At 37.1% G+C, this 16,691-nt stretch overlaps 1 protein-coding gene across 3 annotated transcripts in view; it reads right to left on the reverse strand.

Moving 5' to 3' along the window:
• Positions 1 to 16,691, reverse strand: part of CDKAL1 (CDK5 regulatory subunit associated protein 1 like 1) — a 426,323-nt gene that overhangs the window by 125,831 nt on the left and 283,801 nt on the right. For all 3 annotated transcript variants that reach the window (XM_068396772.1, XM_068396773.1, XM_068396774.1), the window contains one exon: positions 14,993 to 15,138. In XM_068396772.1, coding sequence (XP_068252873.1) covers positions 14,993 to 15,138 — 146 coding nt within the window. The remainder of the gene's footprint in view (positions 1 to 14,992; positions 15,139 to 16,691) is intronic.

The raw sequence follows: 16,691 nt of genomic DNA on the forward strand, positions 1-16,691 counted from the left end.
TAAAAAGAATTCACCGAAAGTATTAGAAGAAGATTTAAAGTGAACGTGAAACAAATTTTTGTGACAGAATTAACAAGTGAAAGCAGGATCCTCTAACTTAACCAGAAGTCAAGAGAAATGGAAAGAATAATTAATTTCTCTGCAAACTCTACGCAAGGGATAGGAGGCTTGAAGCATATCCCCTACAGATGCTACATTAAAAAAAAGAATAAAAAATCTCCAGTCACTATTGCTGCATAAACATAATCAGAGTTTCAATGCACATTTAGTTCAATCAATAAAACAATTTTTTGTTCTAAAGAATTAGCTGAATATTTTCCTTGGGAAAAAAATGTTTATTTGTAGTATTTATGAAAACATGAAAAGATTACCTCACTTAATGTGATAATTACTGTACTTCACTTTAATACTGTCAAGTAAAAGCTGTATTTTGTGAAAACATATGTTAGAAGGCAGACTTCAGCTTCTGCTATTCTCGTAATGATGTAAGCCCTCAAAATACCTCAAATAATTTTGTATTCTGTAGAAAGTATGATTAAGTAATCTTAGGTAGCCAACAGCACAAAATCACGTTATGACTTATTACCACGTCACTCCATAGAATATTGAAGACATAAACCAATCAGGAACATAAATCTTAACACAATCATGTCTGATCTTATATCAAATCAAAACATTTTTGAAGACAAAAACCAGACAACTCAGACATTCTCTTTGTAGAGCACTCCGATATAACCTGGCAAGGCACTAACTATTCTGTTCACCGAAGTGCAAAAATTACGATAAATGGCAATAAGGACTTTTCTCCTGCAGAAAGGACATAGGCTATGGCATAAATCTAGAGTGATCTGGAAAGGCAAATGTACAAAAATTCAGTTACTAATGGCAAATTACATAATTTGTTACAACTTTTGTTTACTATGTCCACTGGATTTTGAATTAAGCAACACGTAAACTTTTCACTACAAAAGTAACATTTTTCACATATCTGCATTTCTTATTTTTATTGTGAACACATAATTTGGGAACTGTTTCAGTTTGTATGAATTATTTTTATGCCTGTAGCTCCAACTTTTTAAATGTCTTATTATTGATATGTAGTCACCCTACTTCAAGTCAAAAAAACAAATCTAATATACAGAAAAGTTGATAGAGGACCGGTAGGTAGCTGGTAGGTATGACCTGTTACCGTTTTTTAGAGCAGATGGGCTGAATCAGTTATGTGCTGAATGGAGGAACAATCCTGCTTCTAGATCTGCTTGTACTCAGATTTAGAACTGTCCTGCCCATTAGGACAGACAAAAAAATATGGAAAATTAAACAGTAAAGTTGAACCTATATTCTGCTTAGATGAGAAGTGCTGACAGTCGTAAATACGAAGTCACCTCTAAAAGATACGAAAAGAGTTAAATTTCAGCAAAACACTTCAAAGTAGTTAACATTCAAAAAATGCCAACAAATCTCATAATAGCTTTGTTCAGGAGTTTAACAGGTATTTAGTGATCACTTCCCATCACAAGGAGGTAAGGAAATAATCCAAACGAGTGTTAGTAACACAGCTTCTCATCTTCTTTCGTCTCAAATTTGTGCTAAAAATGATCCTTCAGGGGAAGCACAATTGCTCCCTGCTAATTTCTAATTAATGTGAACTGTCCAGGGATCGCAGGCGTACACCCATGGCAGAATACAAGGTTAAAATTACCTTTTGCTGTGTGAGTTATAAACTTTGACTCTCAACAGTCTCCCAGGCACATACATACAGTTGTGCAGGCCCTACCATAAAATTTAAGGGAAGATGATATCTGCATGCATGGGTACACATTAAAATGTATAAAGAAAGCAGATAAAATTAAAGAGCTAAATATTTTTAATTTTGTTTCCCTGTTCTACGGCATGTGTGAACAACACTGATTAGGAAGTGGAATGACTCACAAAGATATTTGGCTTCAATTACACGAGGTTGTCAATGCTGAAATAGTGCTCTGCACTATGAAACAGTGCTCTGCAAATTAGGGCTAGAAAATGTCTCCTCTTGTTTGAAAGATATAGAAAATAATTTTAGGTAATACCTATTTTAGTGATTTAAATATACTTGAACATTTCAAGCCAACTTTTAAAGTTTTGTTATAAAAGCTTCTGTGCTGAGGATCAGATTTCTAAAACATGTTCTTCTTCTAGTCTTAGAAAAACTTGAGGCGCAGTGTTCAAATTCATAATTTGTGACCACAGTCAAATGTTTAGATGTTTAACTAAAATTAAGTGAATTCATAACATTGCATGCACCCAAGTATAATGCTCATAAAAGTCACAAAATCAGGTCCAAAATTTAGATTAGTTCCTTACCCTGCATGATTTAATTTACAAATTATTTTAAACATATTTCTGCTGATAACTATATTGGTCAAAGAAAACTTCTCTCCCACATTTAAATCACAATGCACGGCTGCACTCACAACATTCATTTTATACACTGACACACACAAAATTAAGGCGCATCTATTGTACTTACTAAATGCAGACACCAAAAAAAAAAAAGCCTGTATTTTCCACTTTGGTGTATTTAAATTCCGATTTTCCTTTGCCTGTGTCCTCTCACCTATTCTCACACCTATTCTAATTATCACATAAGATCACAATAAACTACCATGAAAGTAAGCTTCAGACTCAAATTCATATGCAGACCTCAGCAGCTGATACAATGCTGTGGCAAAACTCCCAAGCCATCATTCTTGGCTGACTGTAAAATACATTACACTACACAGCGGTTACAGCTTGGTACTGCAAGAATTATTTAAAGGAAGATATCAAGTAGGTAAAGGAAACAGGAAGGAAGCAAAGATTAAAAGGAGATTTAAAAGAAACACTATTTGCTTGCTCTGGTTTTGAAACAATAAACATTTTAAAGTATCATGCCATTAAAAAAGAGGAATCTCCACTGCTATGTTCCTTCCCAGCTGTTAGGATTTTACAATCAATGTCAACAATCGCACAATTACAAACTGAAATTAACACAACTAAGCAAAGCATGTGTTTTGTTCTCCAGTCCAAAGTAGGTGGGTACATGATAAATGACAAGACGTAGGTGAAATGAAACGTGTCTGGTCCTTCCAGCGCTCCGTGTTATAACCAGTGTCTCTAGGTATATGGTCTAACAGCAGGGGGGGAGGTCCAGGAGAATATACTACACGGAAAAACTGTTTGCTGGCCACAGTTCAGAGTTCAGCTGGCTGCCTTGGCAATTTTTAGGATTGAGTATGTGAGTCAAGTACTCCCAAAGACTTAAGCCAACAAGTGTGGGAGCGGCCATCCCACCGCTGCAGAGAAATCATGCCAGTCTACTGTTCAAGCCTGAACCCACAGTCCACCTGCCTACCTCTCTGCAGATTCTTGGAAACAGCCAGTCCCTGAGAGCCAGTTGATCTCTCTCCTACCACCAAGCACTAGGGCTAAAAAGTAACTACGACTAGTTACTGTGGAACGTACGCACACACACACAGATTCAGCAGCAGAGCTACTAATGACCATACAACTCATTTTTCAGATGTGGTGTTTACCCCTTCTGTAAATAAGCTGAAGGCTGTCAAATGCTTATGCTGACATTTGACTCAACAAAAATCCTTCAATGGAGATTAAATAGTTCAGAGGGATGAGTATTTTTTTTTGAAGCTTTTTGTAGGAGACCGATTCAATGAGGAAGCAATCTAGGAGGTTCCTCGAATGCGTGGAGGACAACTTCCTCATGCAAGTGGTAAATGAGCCCACTAGAGGAGGGGCCCTGCTTGACCTGTTGTTTGTGAACAGAGAAGGACTAGTGGGAGATGTGAGGGTCGGTGGCCGTCTTGGGTATAGTGACCATGAAATCTTAAGAGTTTTCGATAGTGGGGGAAGTAAGGAGGGGCAAGAGTAGAACTTCTGCCTTAGATTTCTGGCGGGCAGACATTAGCCTGTTTAAGAGTTGGTGGACAGAGTCCCTTGGGAGTCGGTCCTGGAGGGCAAAGGAGTCCAGGAAGGCTGGACATGCTTTAAAAAGGAATTGCTAAATATTCCGGAACAGGCTGTCCCAGTGTGCAGGAAGACAAGCCGTCGGGGAAAAAGACCGGCCTGGTTAAACAGAGAACTTAGGCTAGAACTTAAGGAAAAAAAGAGAGCCTACTTGCTCTGGAAGAAGGGTCGGGTAACTTGGGAGGTCTATAGAGACGTTGCCAGGTTGTGTAGGGAGAAGATTAGAAGGGCCAAAGCTCAATTAGAGCTTGATTTGGCTGCTACAGTCAAAGATAACAAAAAAAGTTTCTACAAATACATCAACAGCAAAAGAAGGGTCAAGGAGAGCCTCCACCACTTGCTGAATGAGGAGGGTAGTGTAGTGTCAGGGGATGAGGAAAAGGCAGAGGTGCTCAATGCCTTCTTTGCCTCGGTCTTTAATGTCAGGACCAGTTGTCCTCAGGAGACTCGGTCCCCAGAGCCTGAAGTTAGGGATGGGGGGCTGTGTGAACCCCCCGTAATCCAGGAGGAGACGGTTAGTGACCTGCTGTGCCAATTGGACACCCACAAGGCTATGGGCCCAGATGGGATTCACCCCAGAGTAATGAAGGAACTGGCAAATGAACTTGCCAAACCACTCTCAATTTTCTACCAGCAGTCCTGGTTAACTGGAGAAGTTCCAGCTGACTGGAAATTAGCAAATGTAACGCCCACCTACAAGAAGGGCCGGAAGGATGATCCAGGGAACTATAGGCCTGTCAGCCTGACCTCGGTGCCAGGCAAAGTGATGGAACAGATCATCCTGAGTGCCATTACATGGCACATGCAGGACAATCGGGGCATCGGGGCCAGCCAACATGGATTCATGAAAGGCAGGTCCTGCTTGACCAACCTGGTCTCCTTCTATGACCAAGTGACCCGCTTAGCAGATGAGGGCAGGGCTGTGGATGTAGTCTATCTAGACATCAGTAAGGCATTCGACACTGTCTCCCACAGTAGCATCCTAGACAAACTGGCAAGTGATTCATTTATGGAAAATAAACTTTCATCTGCTATGGCCACTACTCTTATGCATAAACCTTTTAAAATGTCGGGTTTGCAATTGCCATGCAATAAGTAAGAAGTTTAAAACTATAAATTTCACTCTCATTATGAAGCGGTGAACCGTCAACTCATGAGTACAAATCACAGACCAATATAAGATGCTCATGAATACAAACTTGAGCTTCCCTGAAGTACGCTGTATCATAGTCCCCAAATGAATGCATACAGAAAACTTCTGGGTAGCAGAATTATTGTGTCTCTTGCATTCAATGGTGTTTTAATTGTACAGCTACACTTTTAAAGAGGTTTAACAACTTTTGTGTATTTCCACTTACCAGTTTTCTTCATTTAACCATTTTACGGTTAAAGAAAATAACCATGAAAAGTACTGATCAGCTATAGAAATATTGCATTTTTTCTTTCTTCAATCATTCTTTCCAATATATTTTCCCTGAAAGCTTGACACAAATGTAACTTCAATCAGCACTTATCAGCTGGCCAGCTACCACCTTCATCAAATATTCTTCTGTACCATATTGCTCTATATGATCAAAATAATATGGCTTACAAAATTCATTTATTTCCTAGTACTACGCTGAAAATCAGAAAAATGTACACATGTAAATGAACAAATACTTAATTTCTTTTAATGAAAATTTACTACCATCATCAGAATTTTCACAACTGAGCACTATAAGGTGTACGCATGATGCGTCTTGGATTTATATGTGTACTAATACGCTAACGCAATAAATACTTAAGTATCTTAACGTACATTTGGATATGCTTAAAAACTCTGGAGCAAATTAAAACTGAGAATTACATGTCAAATCAATCTGTTACTAAGCAAATAAACACGAATTAGTTATTATTGTTTTAAAAACAAATTAGACTCCCTCTCTCATTCCATCCTAAGTTCTGACCCAGATGTTGAAATACAATGCCAATATTTATACAGAAAAATCAAAGAAGTGATTTCAGTTATTTTGTTTTAAAATACTAGAGTAATACAGTATCTCAGAAAGTAAAACCAAGCATTTAAAAATCATAATTAAATGTTTTAAGAACACTAATTTCTAATACTGCATGATGCTTACAACTCCTTCCTTTTAACGCTACTACAAATTTTACATCATTACTTCCAAAAAACCACATTCACATGCACTCAGGGGGAGAAGGAAAAAGAAAAAAGATACCATCTTGCTACACTTAAGAAACTGGGAATTGGGTGCACATTACTAATTCCTACTCTATCATCTAACAATACTCCCATTAGGATTTTGCAGAAGAAAACTGTAGATGAGACTGCCCAGAAAAAGGAACGCCCAACCATAACTACATACAGAAAAGTGTCATTCCAAACAACTTTACTAGTTATATTTAGTAAAAAAAAGTAAGCCAGTTTCTATGACAAGTATAATAATAAGAGTAAATAATTTTTACATTTAATGAAGGGGCATATCTTCTCTGACCAGCAATCATTCAAAAAATGATTCCTCCAAACTTTGGCCAAAGCAGAACATCACAGTGTTATGACCTCAAAGCATCTGAAGTGTGAATGCCCTGTGTGCCCACTAAGCCTGCACTCAACAAGCTGTGCTCACCCTGGGCACTTTATTCCCCAGGCTTCACCCTCCGGTTTCTACGCGTATCTACGGGAGTGGTACAATAGCAGGAGAGCCAAGAAAAAAAAAAAACTCTCATAATGATTCTCTATCTCCAGAAAAATGTGTATTATTTAGAAGAAAATTCTGTAAAACAGGAGCACCATGCACATCCTGCTCAAACAGGACAGTATGCAGAACTGAATTGCTCCGGAAGGTGAAGATACTTCATATGAAAAATGATAGAGCATATAGAAATTTTGAAATCAGTTTCCTAAACAGTACCTTCCCAAAAAATAAACAGGTTGAAGTAACATTTAGTGCCAGCTGATCTTCAAAGTAGTCTGTAACTTTAGAGTTACTTTATGTTTAATCTCACATTGCATGACTGAATTTGGACTTCAGTAATTGCATGTGTACATCCTCAGGCTAAGTGTGATTAGTGCATGAACAACAGTCTGACAGATGTACCAGTAACAGAGTAAGCCACAGGAAAATGGGGATTGCAGCCATACTCTTACTGTGAATTTGGGTACCATACTGTAGCTGTAGAGTATGCATCTGTAGAATACAAATACCCCTTTATTACAAGGGTACTGTTACCATGTCATGCATTGAAACTCAGTCTCCTGCTCAAACAAGGTATGCTCCTCTTTAAGAAAGACAGCTTCTGAAAAATAAGCACTGTGAACTGTTAAAGAGATACCCCCACAGATTTTATCATCATTTTACCACACATATCAGAGTTGTTTTTTTTTTTTTAAACCCAGCTCTATATTTCTCATTTTTGTACTGCCACTAATTAGTTATAACCATACCGCAACATGTCCTATAGACCTCCAAGTTGACTCAATCACATTCCTTATGGAACAGTCCTAGGCCCACACATTTTACAATCTCATTTAAACCAGAATTCACTTGGTTGGAAGAAACAATTGGAAGCAAGAAGCAAGCAAGGATGAGCATAACCGTGAAACAACTTCTTTTTTAAAATAAAAAGCTTGTCTTTTATATTAATTACATTATTAAGCACAGAATCTAGTGTAAAAATACTACACAGGCTTTACTCCCAACTTTAGTTGTGGGTACATGACTAAGTAAAAATGTAAGTAACTACTTTTATGAAAATATCCTCAAAACTTCAGAGAACCCATTACACCACTATTTTTGTACTCTTCAGAGTAAATAATCCATTGTATAGTAAGACACAAAACAGTGTTCCCAGTAGGAAAAAGTCACACTATTTCAAGGTAAATGTTTTTTGTTGCTCTCTAAGATTCTAAAAAGAAGAAAACCTGAGATTCTAGAGATCACTATCATTAAAACTTTTGCTATATCCTGTGTGTTTTCAGAAGACTTCTGTCAAGCTGTAATTAACATAGATGAGGCTATTTTTTTTCAGTCATGCAGCCAGAGACTTTAATAACTTCTTTATCTATACACACATATAAGAAAGTGAAGGCTGCAAAGTGAACTTCACATTCATGTTGTTCAATACAGATGACCCACAGCTAACTTGCTATTAACAGATTTTTTTTAAGTGCCTACAATAAAGTTCTACAAATAACAACCACAAGTCTATGCAATTTCCACATTACCCCAACTTCAGCTGCAGCTTTTAGTTCACCTTCCAGCAAATGATGTTTTCCTCCAGCACTGTTACAGGAAGAGTTTAACAGTCACACTTTACAAGGCATGGGACCACCAAAAGTAGAAAAAAGCATGCACTTACAGCAGCTGCCATCCTGACGTACAAGTAAGAGAATAACTAAGAGCCTACAGCCCAGAAAACTCTAATATCCTTGATGCATTTGGCATGAAAGACTATGCTATAAAATGGTGACTAGTAATTTATAAAGTGGCAACAGATCTAATTATGTGAACCATAAGAGGTCTCTCCATGAACTAACTGAAATCTGATTCAACAATCTGTAGAATAGCAAAGACCTTCCTTCTCCTCCTTCCATTCCCCCTCCAGGAAATCTCCCAAGTATACTTCCGTGCCAGAAAATAAGGCCACAGTAGTGTTTGCTGAGAAAAGGACAAAGTAGTGCTGTACAAGCCAAAACGGAAAGATTGCCAGCCTAAAATGACGTTCAGCTTGGTTGGTGTAATGTTACAGTAAAAAAAGCCAAGCTATCCTGGAACGCCTAATGTTTGTCAGTCAGCACCAAAGAAAAACACACTTTTTAAATTTAGGTAGTTGAACACTAAATATTCAAAGTATCCTAATGAAATTAATGGATCTGCAAGTGTTCAGCACCTTTGAAACCTCTCACGTACTTATATCTCTTTACATGACTTTGTGAATCAAATGCAAGGCAGGAAGACACATAAATTTAGCAACAGCTTTATGTAAGCCCAAATGTAAATTTCACGACACCTAAAGACAACTAATTCTGAGGTACAAGAAGCTTATAGTTCATCAAAGACCGTACCACTGATCACTAGGGTGATGTCTAGACACAAACTTGAATCTACTTTTGTTTGGTGAAAAACCCCTACGATTTTGTTTTTGGTGCTATTTCAATCCTTTTTTACAAACACTCAAGTCATTTAAAACACCAAAACAGAAGAGATACATTTGGTAAAGTGATTAGTTCAGACTCCCAACTGCAGACAAAAGACAAGAATGAAGAAAAGAGTCTAGAGACTGAGGTATAAAATTACAGATAAGTGCCAAATACACTCAGCAATTTCTTAGCAGAAAACGTCATAAGGATTTTAAACAGATGACATTTGCATTTACAGTAGTTTAGACTGACAGAACAGATGTACTAAAACCCATTAAAAAAAGCCTAAATCTGAAGGAGTTGTCATGGTTTGTTAGGGCCACGATTTGCACATCTGCAAAATGAGCTCAACGATGTCTCTCTCTGAGAAAGGAAAGCGCATTTTCAGAAAGAAAATGAATCACGTTCATGCTGGGAAAAAAGTGAAGGAGCTGCGATAGCTTACTTCACAGTAACCTGCATTTTGAAAGTGAGTAGAAAAATGTATGTAAAACCAGTAAATGGTTCTTGTAAAATTATTCTATTCATTGCCTTCAAATTCTAGTTTCAATAACTGGCAGGATAACGTAATAAAGATAACACTACTGCCACAAGGCCTGGGATAGTTTCAAAACTGCAGGCTGTCTGGAATAGCTGCAAATTTGATGATGACTCATTTAGCCCTTTATCTTTCGATGTGGACTTAATAATATTCAGGAGCTTACTACATGGACATCTTTCAGAAGAAAATTATTTACAGTTACAAATTATTTAGTGTTCAGATTTTTTTTTATTATCTAAATAATACTATTTAGAAACAACCTTTTAGGAAGATTTTTCTTCACTGTTCATTATTTCAGTCAAAAACTAGCTATTAGAAAATAGAGAAAATTTTCAAGCAAAAGACTTCTAGATGGCAAGATACTTGCTTGCACAAGAAATACAGACAGAGACCACGATAAACAGCTGACTGCCTGCATAAGCTTTTATGGTATGTGTTACGATGCCACCCAGAATAAGCACAAGGTCACAACAGAAGACTAGAACCTAGGAAACAAATTACTGCTTGTGAAATTGCTCAGAAAGGCAAAAGCAGCCATAGTGAAACATATTGGACAAAATTATATTGAGGAAGCAGACTATGAAAAGTTTCCTTCAGACACTCAAATATTGCTGTAAAAACTGAGACTAACATGGATGTACAGCATGACTGGGACGAGACGGTAGCTGAGTCCCCTTTGCTCCCAGCCACACTACTTTACCCTGAAGCAGCCTGTCTAAACATCCCAGCAGATGCAGCCTGGCTGCCACTGCAACGAAAGAGACAAAAGTCATGGCAGATCAAAAGCAGCATGAGGCAGTCACTGCTGAATCCCCTAAGATCCTTAAAAACAGAATTAAGAGGTGGCCTAGGAAGCTGCTGAAGGTACCATTTGTTGGCTTAACTCCTTGCAAAGCAACAGGGAAGAAGGGAGCCTCCCTGAAGCCAAATGTTCCAACACTTTCTCTCAATTTAGACAACATTCCTAGTTTCTTCAGACTTTCAGCAGTTGTCTATAACTGCCAGGCAACTAAGATCCGAGTTTACACCCGAGTGATTACTCTCCTTCCAAGCTTGCGATTTATTTTTCACTGCACTCATTTACTTTTGGTCCTATACTTTCTTTTTCGAACTGCATATAATTATGCACCTACGTATGCCGAAAAATCAGCTCCTGATTACCACTAAAAGTATTGGAAGCTAGGACAGCCTTGCCAGTAGGTCTGATCTTAATAGACAAGAGAAAAATAGTGCAAAAAAAGAACAGAACTTTCTGCCTGGCAGAGCTGCAGCTGTCCCCTCTGGCAGCCCAAGTTTGCTGGCTTTCAGATTATACTGGAAAGCTCAGATGTTTCCAGTATGAATTATGAGACAATCTCAAGCGAACAGCAGCAGCCACCCACAATTAACACTACGCTTCTATCCCATAACACAAACAAAAACAAACTGTGAGGCAAACCCAGCTTTTCCTCAGTGTTATGCTGTTTCCCAAAACAGAAAGGTATAGTGCTTCAGCCTAGCTCTAAACTTCCCTACTTTTTTTAATCGTCTGGATTTTGGTTTGACAATTCTCTTATCTTGCCAAGTGGCAGTAACAGGGAAAGATTAATATTAGCTTTGATAAACACAATAATCGCTTCACAAACCAGAAAGATAAGAGAATGGAGTATGGTCAACAACAGCAAACAAGAAATTTGGAAAACACATTACCAGTCTAAGGTTTTTTAGTAGATATATATTCACATTGCTCATTGTTCAAGTAATTACAAAATATGACATTCAGATTTCAGGTTTCTTTAACGAAAATATATTCTACTTGTTTGCTTTTATCAGCAAAAGTAAATTTCAGGGGATTAAGTTTCAAAACTTCGAGATAATTAAAGCAGTCTTGCTCTTTTTGCAACTACAAACATCACCTTTCAGAAATACAATTTATGCTGAATCTTGAAAGTTAAGATCACTTGAAAAACAACTCACATTTTGATATAATGACACCACAATTAAAAGACTTTCTTATAGAAGGCTAAATTGGGATCTGGACTAAATTCACTAAGCAGCAATTTATAAAGCTCCTGTATTTAGTTGCAAACACATTGAAATTAATATCACATCTAGAAATCAGTCTTGAGTATAGTTCCTCCAGACTGCTGTATTAGTCCCTAAGGACTACAGACCAGGGGACTAGGGGGACTGGGCCCTACAGACTGTGTACAAGTTGACCACCTTCTAAACTAGTCAGCACATCCTCATTTCCTTTATGCTGTTGCTCTCTACAATAGTTTACAAATATATCTTCAGTAAATACATATACACACACATATTATACCTGTAGATCAGCTACCGACCTATCAACTGCACAACAGTATTTTTCTGAATACTTGAACTTAATGAAATTTCCGTGAAAAAAAAAAAAAAGAGTGCAAAATATCAAAGAAGGACTTTCTAAAAAATTATGAAACAAGGCTTCTGTAGTTCAGTTTTTCAGTGTAATGGATTTGTGTTACTGGCTTTATTTTCTATACATTTTGCTGCTGATCTCCATATGTTGTCACCTGTCTGAGAAGAGTGGCTCTAAAAACCAGTGTTGCATATCAAAAGACTCCACTAGAACATGAATATTCATTTTTATACTTAATTTCTAGGGTTCCTGTCGGAAGAAAGAGCCCTCAAAGAGAAGAAAAAAGTGACATGTCTAACTTCACAGTCTCAGAGGGTCTAGAATGCTCCATTCTTTTAAAAAGTGAGTTTCAACACAAAAAGTAATTGCTCTGGAGAACTCTAGCTTCTCTGTAAGGCGTTCTGTGCTCAGCAGGATTTGAATAAAACCTCACTCTCAGAAGGAGATACCTCTGCAATCACTCCTGACTCTCCAGAGGAAGAAAAGGTGTTGGTTCCTTCTTCTGGAAGAAAAAAGCCCCAGAGTGTTTTGTTCGCCTGACTGATAAAAGAAAGATTCAGGAATCACCTAGTATCTTTAGGGTTCCAAAATCAAAAAGATGACATGTCCCATTCTTTTCCTTCTTCCCTTCATTTTTTACTTGCTGTGCTTCATTTTTAGTTGCTTAGATGTTTGAACTCAAGTTATTAAGCACTTAATTGATAACCACATAATTCCTTGATATGTGGCTTTACTTCTTCAGCAGGTCAGGCTTTAGAATTATTGGTTTAATAGAGTTTTAGGTGAAGATACTACCAGAGCAGATGTCATGTTTTAGATATGAAGGTGCCATTTGGAATCTACTGATACGACCCTGTACATTTTGCACAGGAAGCTTCTAGCTGACTTTATGGCCCTAAGAAAAAAGAAAGGAGATATAGGAGGTTCCACTTTTGTTTTATTTTTCCTTTTTGATAAATGGAAGATGGAAATAATCCCTTTTGGCTATTAAAGTAGTTCAAACACATATTTAAGTTTAGCTATTCTGGCTCTAAGCTCTGGAGTTGTCTGCAGCAATGTTAAGTGCTGGCAATCTTTGTGCTGAGATATTTATGGGAATATCTATATGGGAATGTAATAGTTGGCTGCTGCCAGAAGAGGAGAGACTACAAATGAAGACACTATGCTCTTAAGTGCACAAGAAAAAAAAAATATTAGTTTTACAGATGTGCACATGTTCAAGTATCCAAAACATTTTCTCTGCCTTTCATAGCTTCCTCATCCTGCTGCCATATGGTACAAAGAATTTTCCGTCTTGGTATTTGAAGACTGTTTTCTAACAGGAACTACTAGGTAATTTGGTAGTTTCTTAATAAGCAGGATAAATAAAGTTTATTAGTATTTAAAAATAAGACTTCAAGCCAATTATTTCTTCCTTGTTAAGCTGACTACAAAAAAGCCTGTGGAAAAAGACGTATGTCATAGATTACTGTATATTCAATGACCAGCTGTTTTAAATTTGGATATTAAGTAATTCACTCTTTTCTGTGTGCAAGAGCTGAATGATTTAATAAATTCCCATATGCCCCAACATGTGCCAGCTATACTAGGTTATCGAAAATCCAGCTGCTGTTATGATAATAGCTGCCAACGCTAAAACTACTGAAGAGAATAATGAATCAGCTTCAAGTCATCTGAGACATAAACTTACACAGTTCCCACCTAAGATACGTGGGAATACAATGTATCTGTTAATTAAAAACTAACACTGACCCAGAGTCACATAAAAATTAAGCGCCAAGACTTCATGTGCATTGTTTAGGGTGGAAAATTCATGCCCAATCAACCTGTAAGGAGACAAGCAGCTCCATTTCCATCAGTAGTCCTAGATGCATAGGCATGTCTTATAAACTACACATACAGTTTGCAAAATCGATGCTATTCTGTTGCAGTTTGCATGCAGCTCTTGCATGATGTTTTACATAGCTAGACTGACGGATTTTTCAATGATCATGAAAAGTTTTTTATGAACATTTGGTTCTTTCATGTACAAGTATTTTAATGCAATTCGAGAGTCAAAGGTACAGCTCCACTGCCCTTAACTCATTCAAACAAGCACACAAGCAACAAAAAAGATAAACAGAGAAAGTAGCCAAAAAAGGTGACAGAAATAATTCTCCAGACAGCTACTTCTAGGACAATCAGTGAAGAAATATCCATCAAAATATGTCAATATTAAATTTTAAAAACTAAGAAAAGACTTCCTTGGATATGAAATTATTACTTGTAGTCACAAGAGCTTTGCAGGTGAATGTAACTTTCATCTTCAGGCCAGCACATGTAAACAACACATTAGGATACACACTTTTATTTCTCACAATTAACTCTGTTGTTAAGGGAAGTAATTTTGAAATTATCCTAGAAATCATCAGTCTCATAAGCAAGATTAGAGTATTACTATATTGATGTAAATGTACATCAGCTATAGGACATAAAATACTTCTTATTTAAAAAAAAACCAAAAAAACAAACACAAAACAAACAAACAACCCATTCACATTTGCTGGAGCTGGATCATCTCCAGTACACAAAGTATACAATGCTCAAAAGCCACATTAAAGATGACTTTAATAACTTTAACTTCAAGCAGTCTATATATAGTGGTTTAAGCATAAAGAACAATTTAAGAATGTAGTATTTGAAAAAGATTAGGAATATATTGACAAATTAAAAGCATGTCAGGCAGAGACTTAAGATGCTTATAAAAGCTCAAGAAAAGGGGCAAACCACATCAAGGAGCTTACAGAAAACCCAAAGACTTTGAAAGCTTAAAGCAGCTCATTCTTTTTCATACCTTAATTACGAAGTTGCAAGTAACTGTGTTTTCAGCCACATGTTCTTGACATTGCAAAAAATCCAACACTGTTATTTTCTCAAATATTAGTAGACTTACTTTTCTTTAAGGAAATCCACTACTTGTTTGAAGTCTGCCACACAGTATTCTCTTTTCATGTCCATGAGCACACTGTCAGAGGCTGACTGGACTGGTATGTGCAGAAAAGCATATACTCTTGGGTGATTGAGAATCTTTGCCATTTCCTAAGACATTCAAAAAGAAAAAAAGCTTTAAAGCATTGTTAAAACAACACACAAAACTCCTTTAAATTAAAATATGGGGTAAGTATCAATAGTAATTCTTCTGAAATCCAAACAATACTGAGTTGCAGTGGCCCAGTTTGAAACAGTAGGGACAGGTGAAAATATTTGGGAGCCATTTTGTTTTTAAAGAAAATAAGATAGATATGGGATTGCATTTCCTTTGAGATAGGGATGACATTCCCTACAAGGCATTGGTTATCCACTTAAGAGAAAATTTAAGAGGCAAAGTATTGTGAAAGTCGGTGCTTTCAGACAGTGGCTGTTTTCAATTTCAGAAAATGGCAAGGGTTAGCTGCTTTCTTCTCAGAGTCCAGTACGTTCTCAGATACCAATATGAGAATGTCTCTAACTGGAGGATCCTTAAAGTTGGCTATTTGCTAATTAAGGTATATCTGGCCATTTGCAACCTGCTCCAATACTAGTCTGAAATATGTCACATTTCTTTCATTTTTATTACTTACACAATTAAGGACATACAGTCTAGCAAGAAAGTTTAAGTATTTTTAAAAGTTGAGACAAAACAGCATCTAGATTGTATGTAAAATGGTACAATATGGCCTGTTAATCTTTACCCTGCAAAAAATAAGTGACCTTGGACAAAGAACCATATTACACACACAACCAAGTTTTCACGTAAGGTTTTCTTTTTCCCTTTCTCCCCATGCCATGAGCACACAGGACACGGCCTGGGACTGTGCGCTGCACTGCCCGCTCTTCTGTCACGTGAATTCTGCATGCTCCAGTCAGGCTCACTCAGACCATTCCTCCTGTTTTCTTTGACAGCAGAGACATTCTGTCTGACAACACATACTGCTGCCAGATTTAGTTGTTAAGTTGCAACTATTTACAAATTCTTTCCAGATCATTAATCAGCAATATTAGTCATGCATCTAGATTGTCTCTCTGTATTTTTACAAGGTTGGCCTAGATTGTTCAAAGAGAAGGTAAACACCCTCGTGCCTTTTAACTTTCAGGAACCCGCCTTTTAAAAGCACTGATTCTTAGAGCAAGAAGAAAAAACGCTCTCTCAACACACACCTTTCATCTGACAAACATATGCGTACAAAACCTGAACTCTCACAGATCCCTTTTGAAAGCAGTTTTTAAAGTTTCTGTCTAAGATCCTATTACATAAATGTCTAAGAGAAGTGGTTACATTATTCTGTGGAATACCAACTCTATGTCAGGTATGTAAACTAAACATTACAGTAATGACAATACTGATAACGGAGGGCATACAATTAGATGCACAGCAAGGCTGCTTGCAATGAAACTGGCTCTCAGTGGAAGCTGGAGGTAGCTGGCTTCATGAATAAAAGAGTAAAGAAAAGGCCACCACGCATCCATACAAATTCTGTGTGTCCATTTCAAATGGAACCATTTGCCTATGCCTTAATAATTTTAGATGTTCAGCTAGAATGTATTTTCAAAATAAAATGGTGTAGAACAAGTTTTGTAAAATAAAGTAACAAAATGAGGAAAACTTCGCTTCT

The sequence above is a fragment of the Nyctibius grandis genome, chromosome 3 (genome assembly GCF_013368605.1).
Source record: "Nyctibius grandis isolate bNycGra1 chromosome 3, bNycGra1.pri, whole genome shotgun sequence".
Classification (NCBI taxonomy): Eukaryota; Metazoa; Chordata; class Aves; order Nyctibiiformes; family Nyctibiidae; genus Nyctibius; species Nyctibius grandis.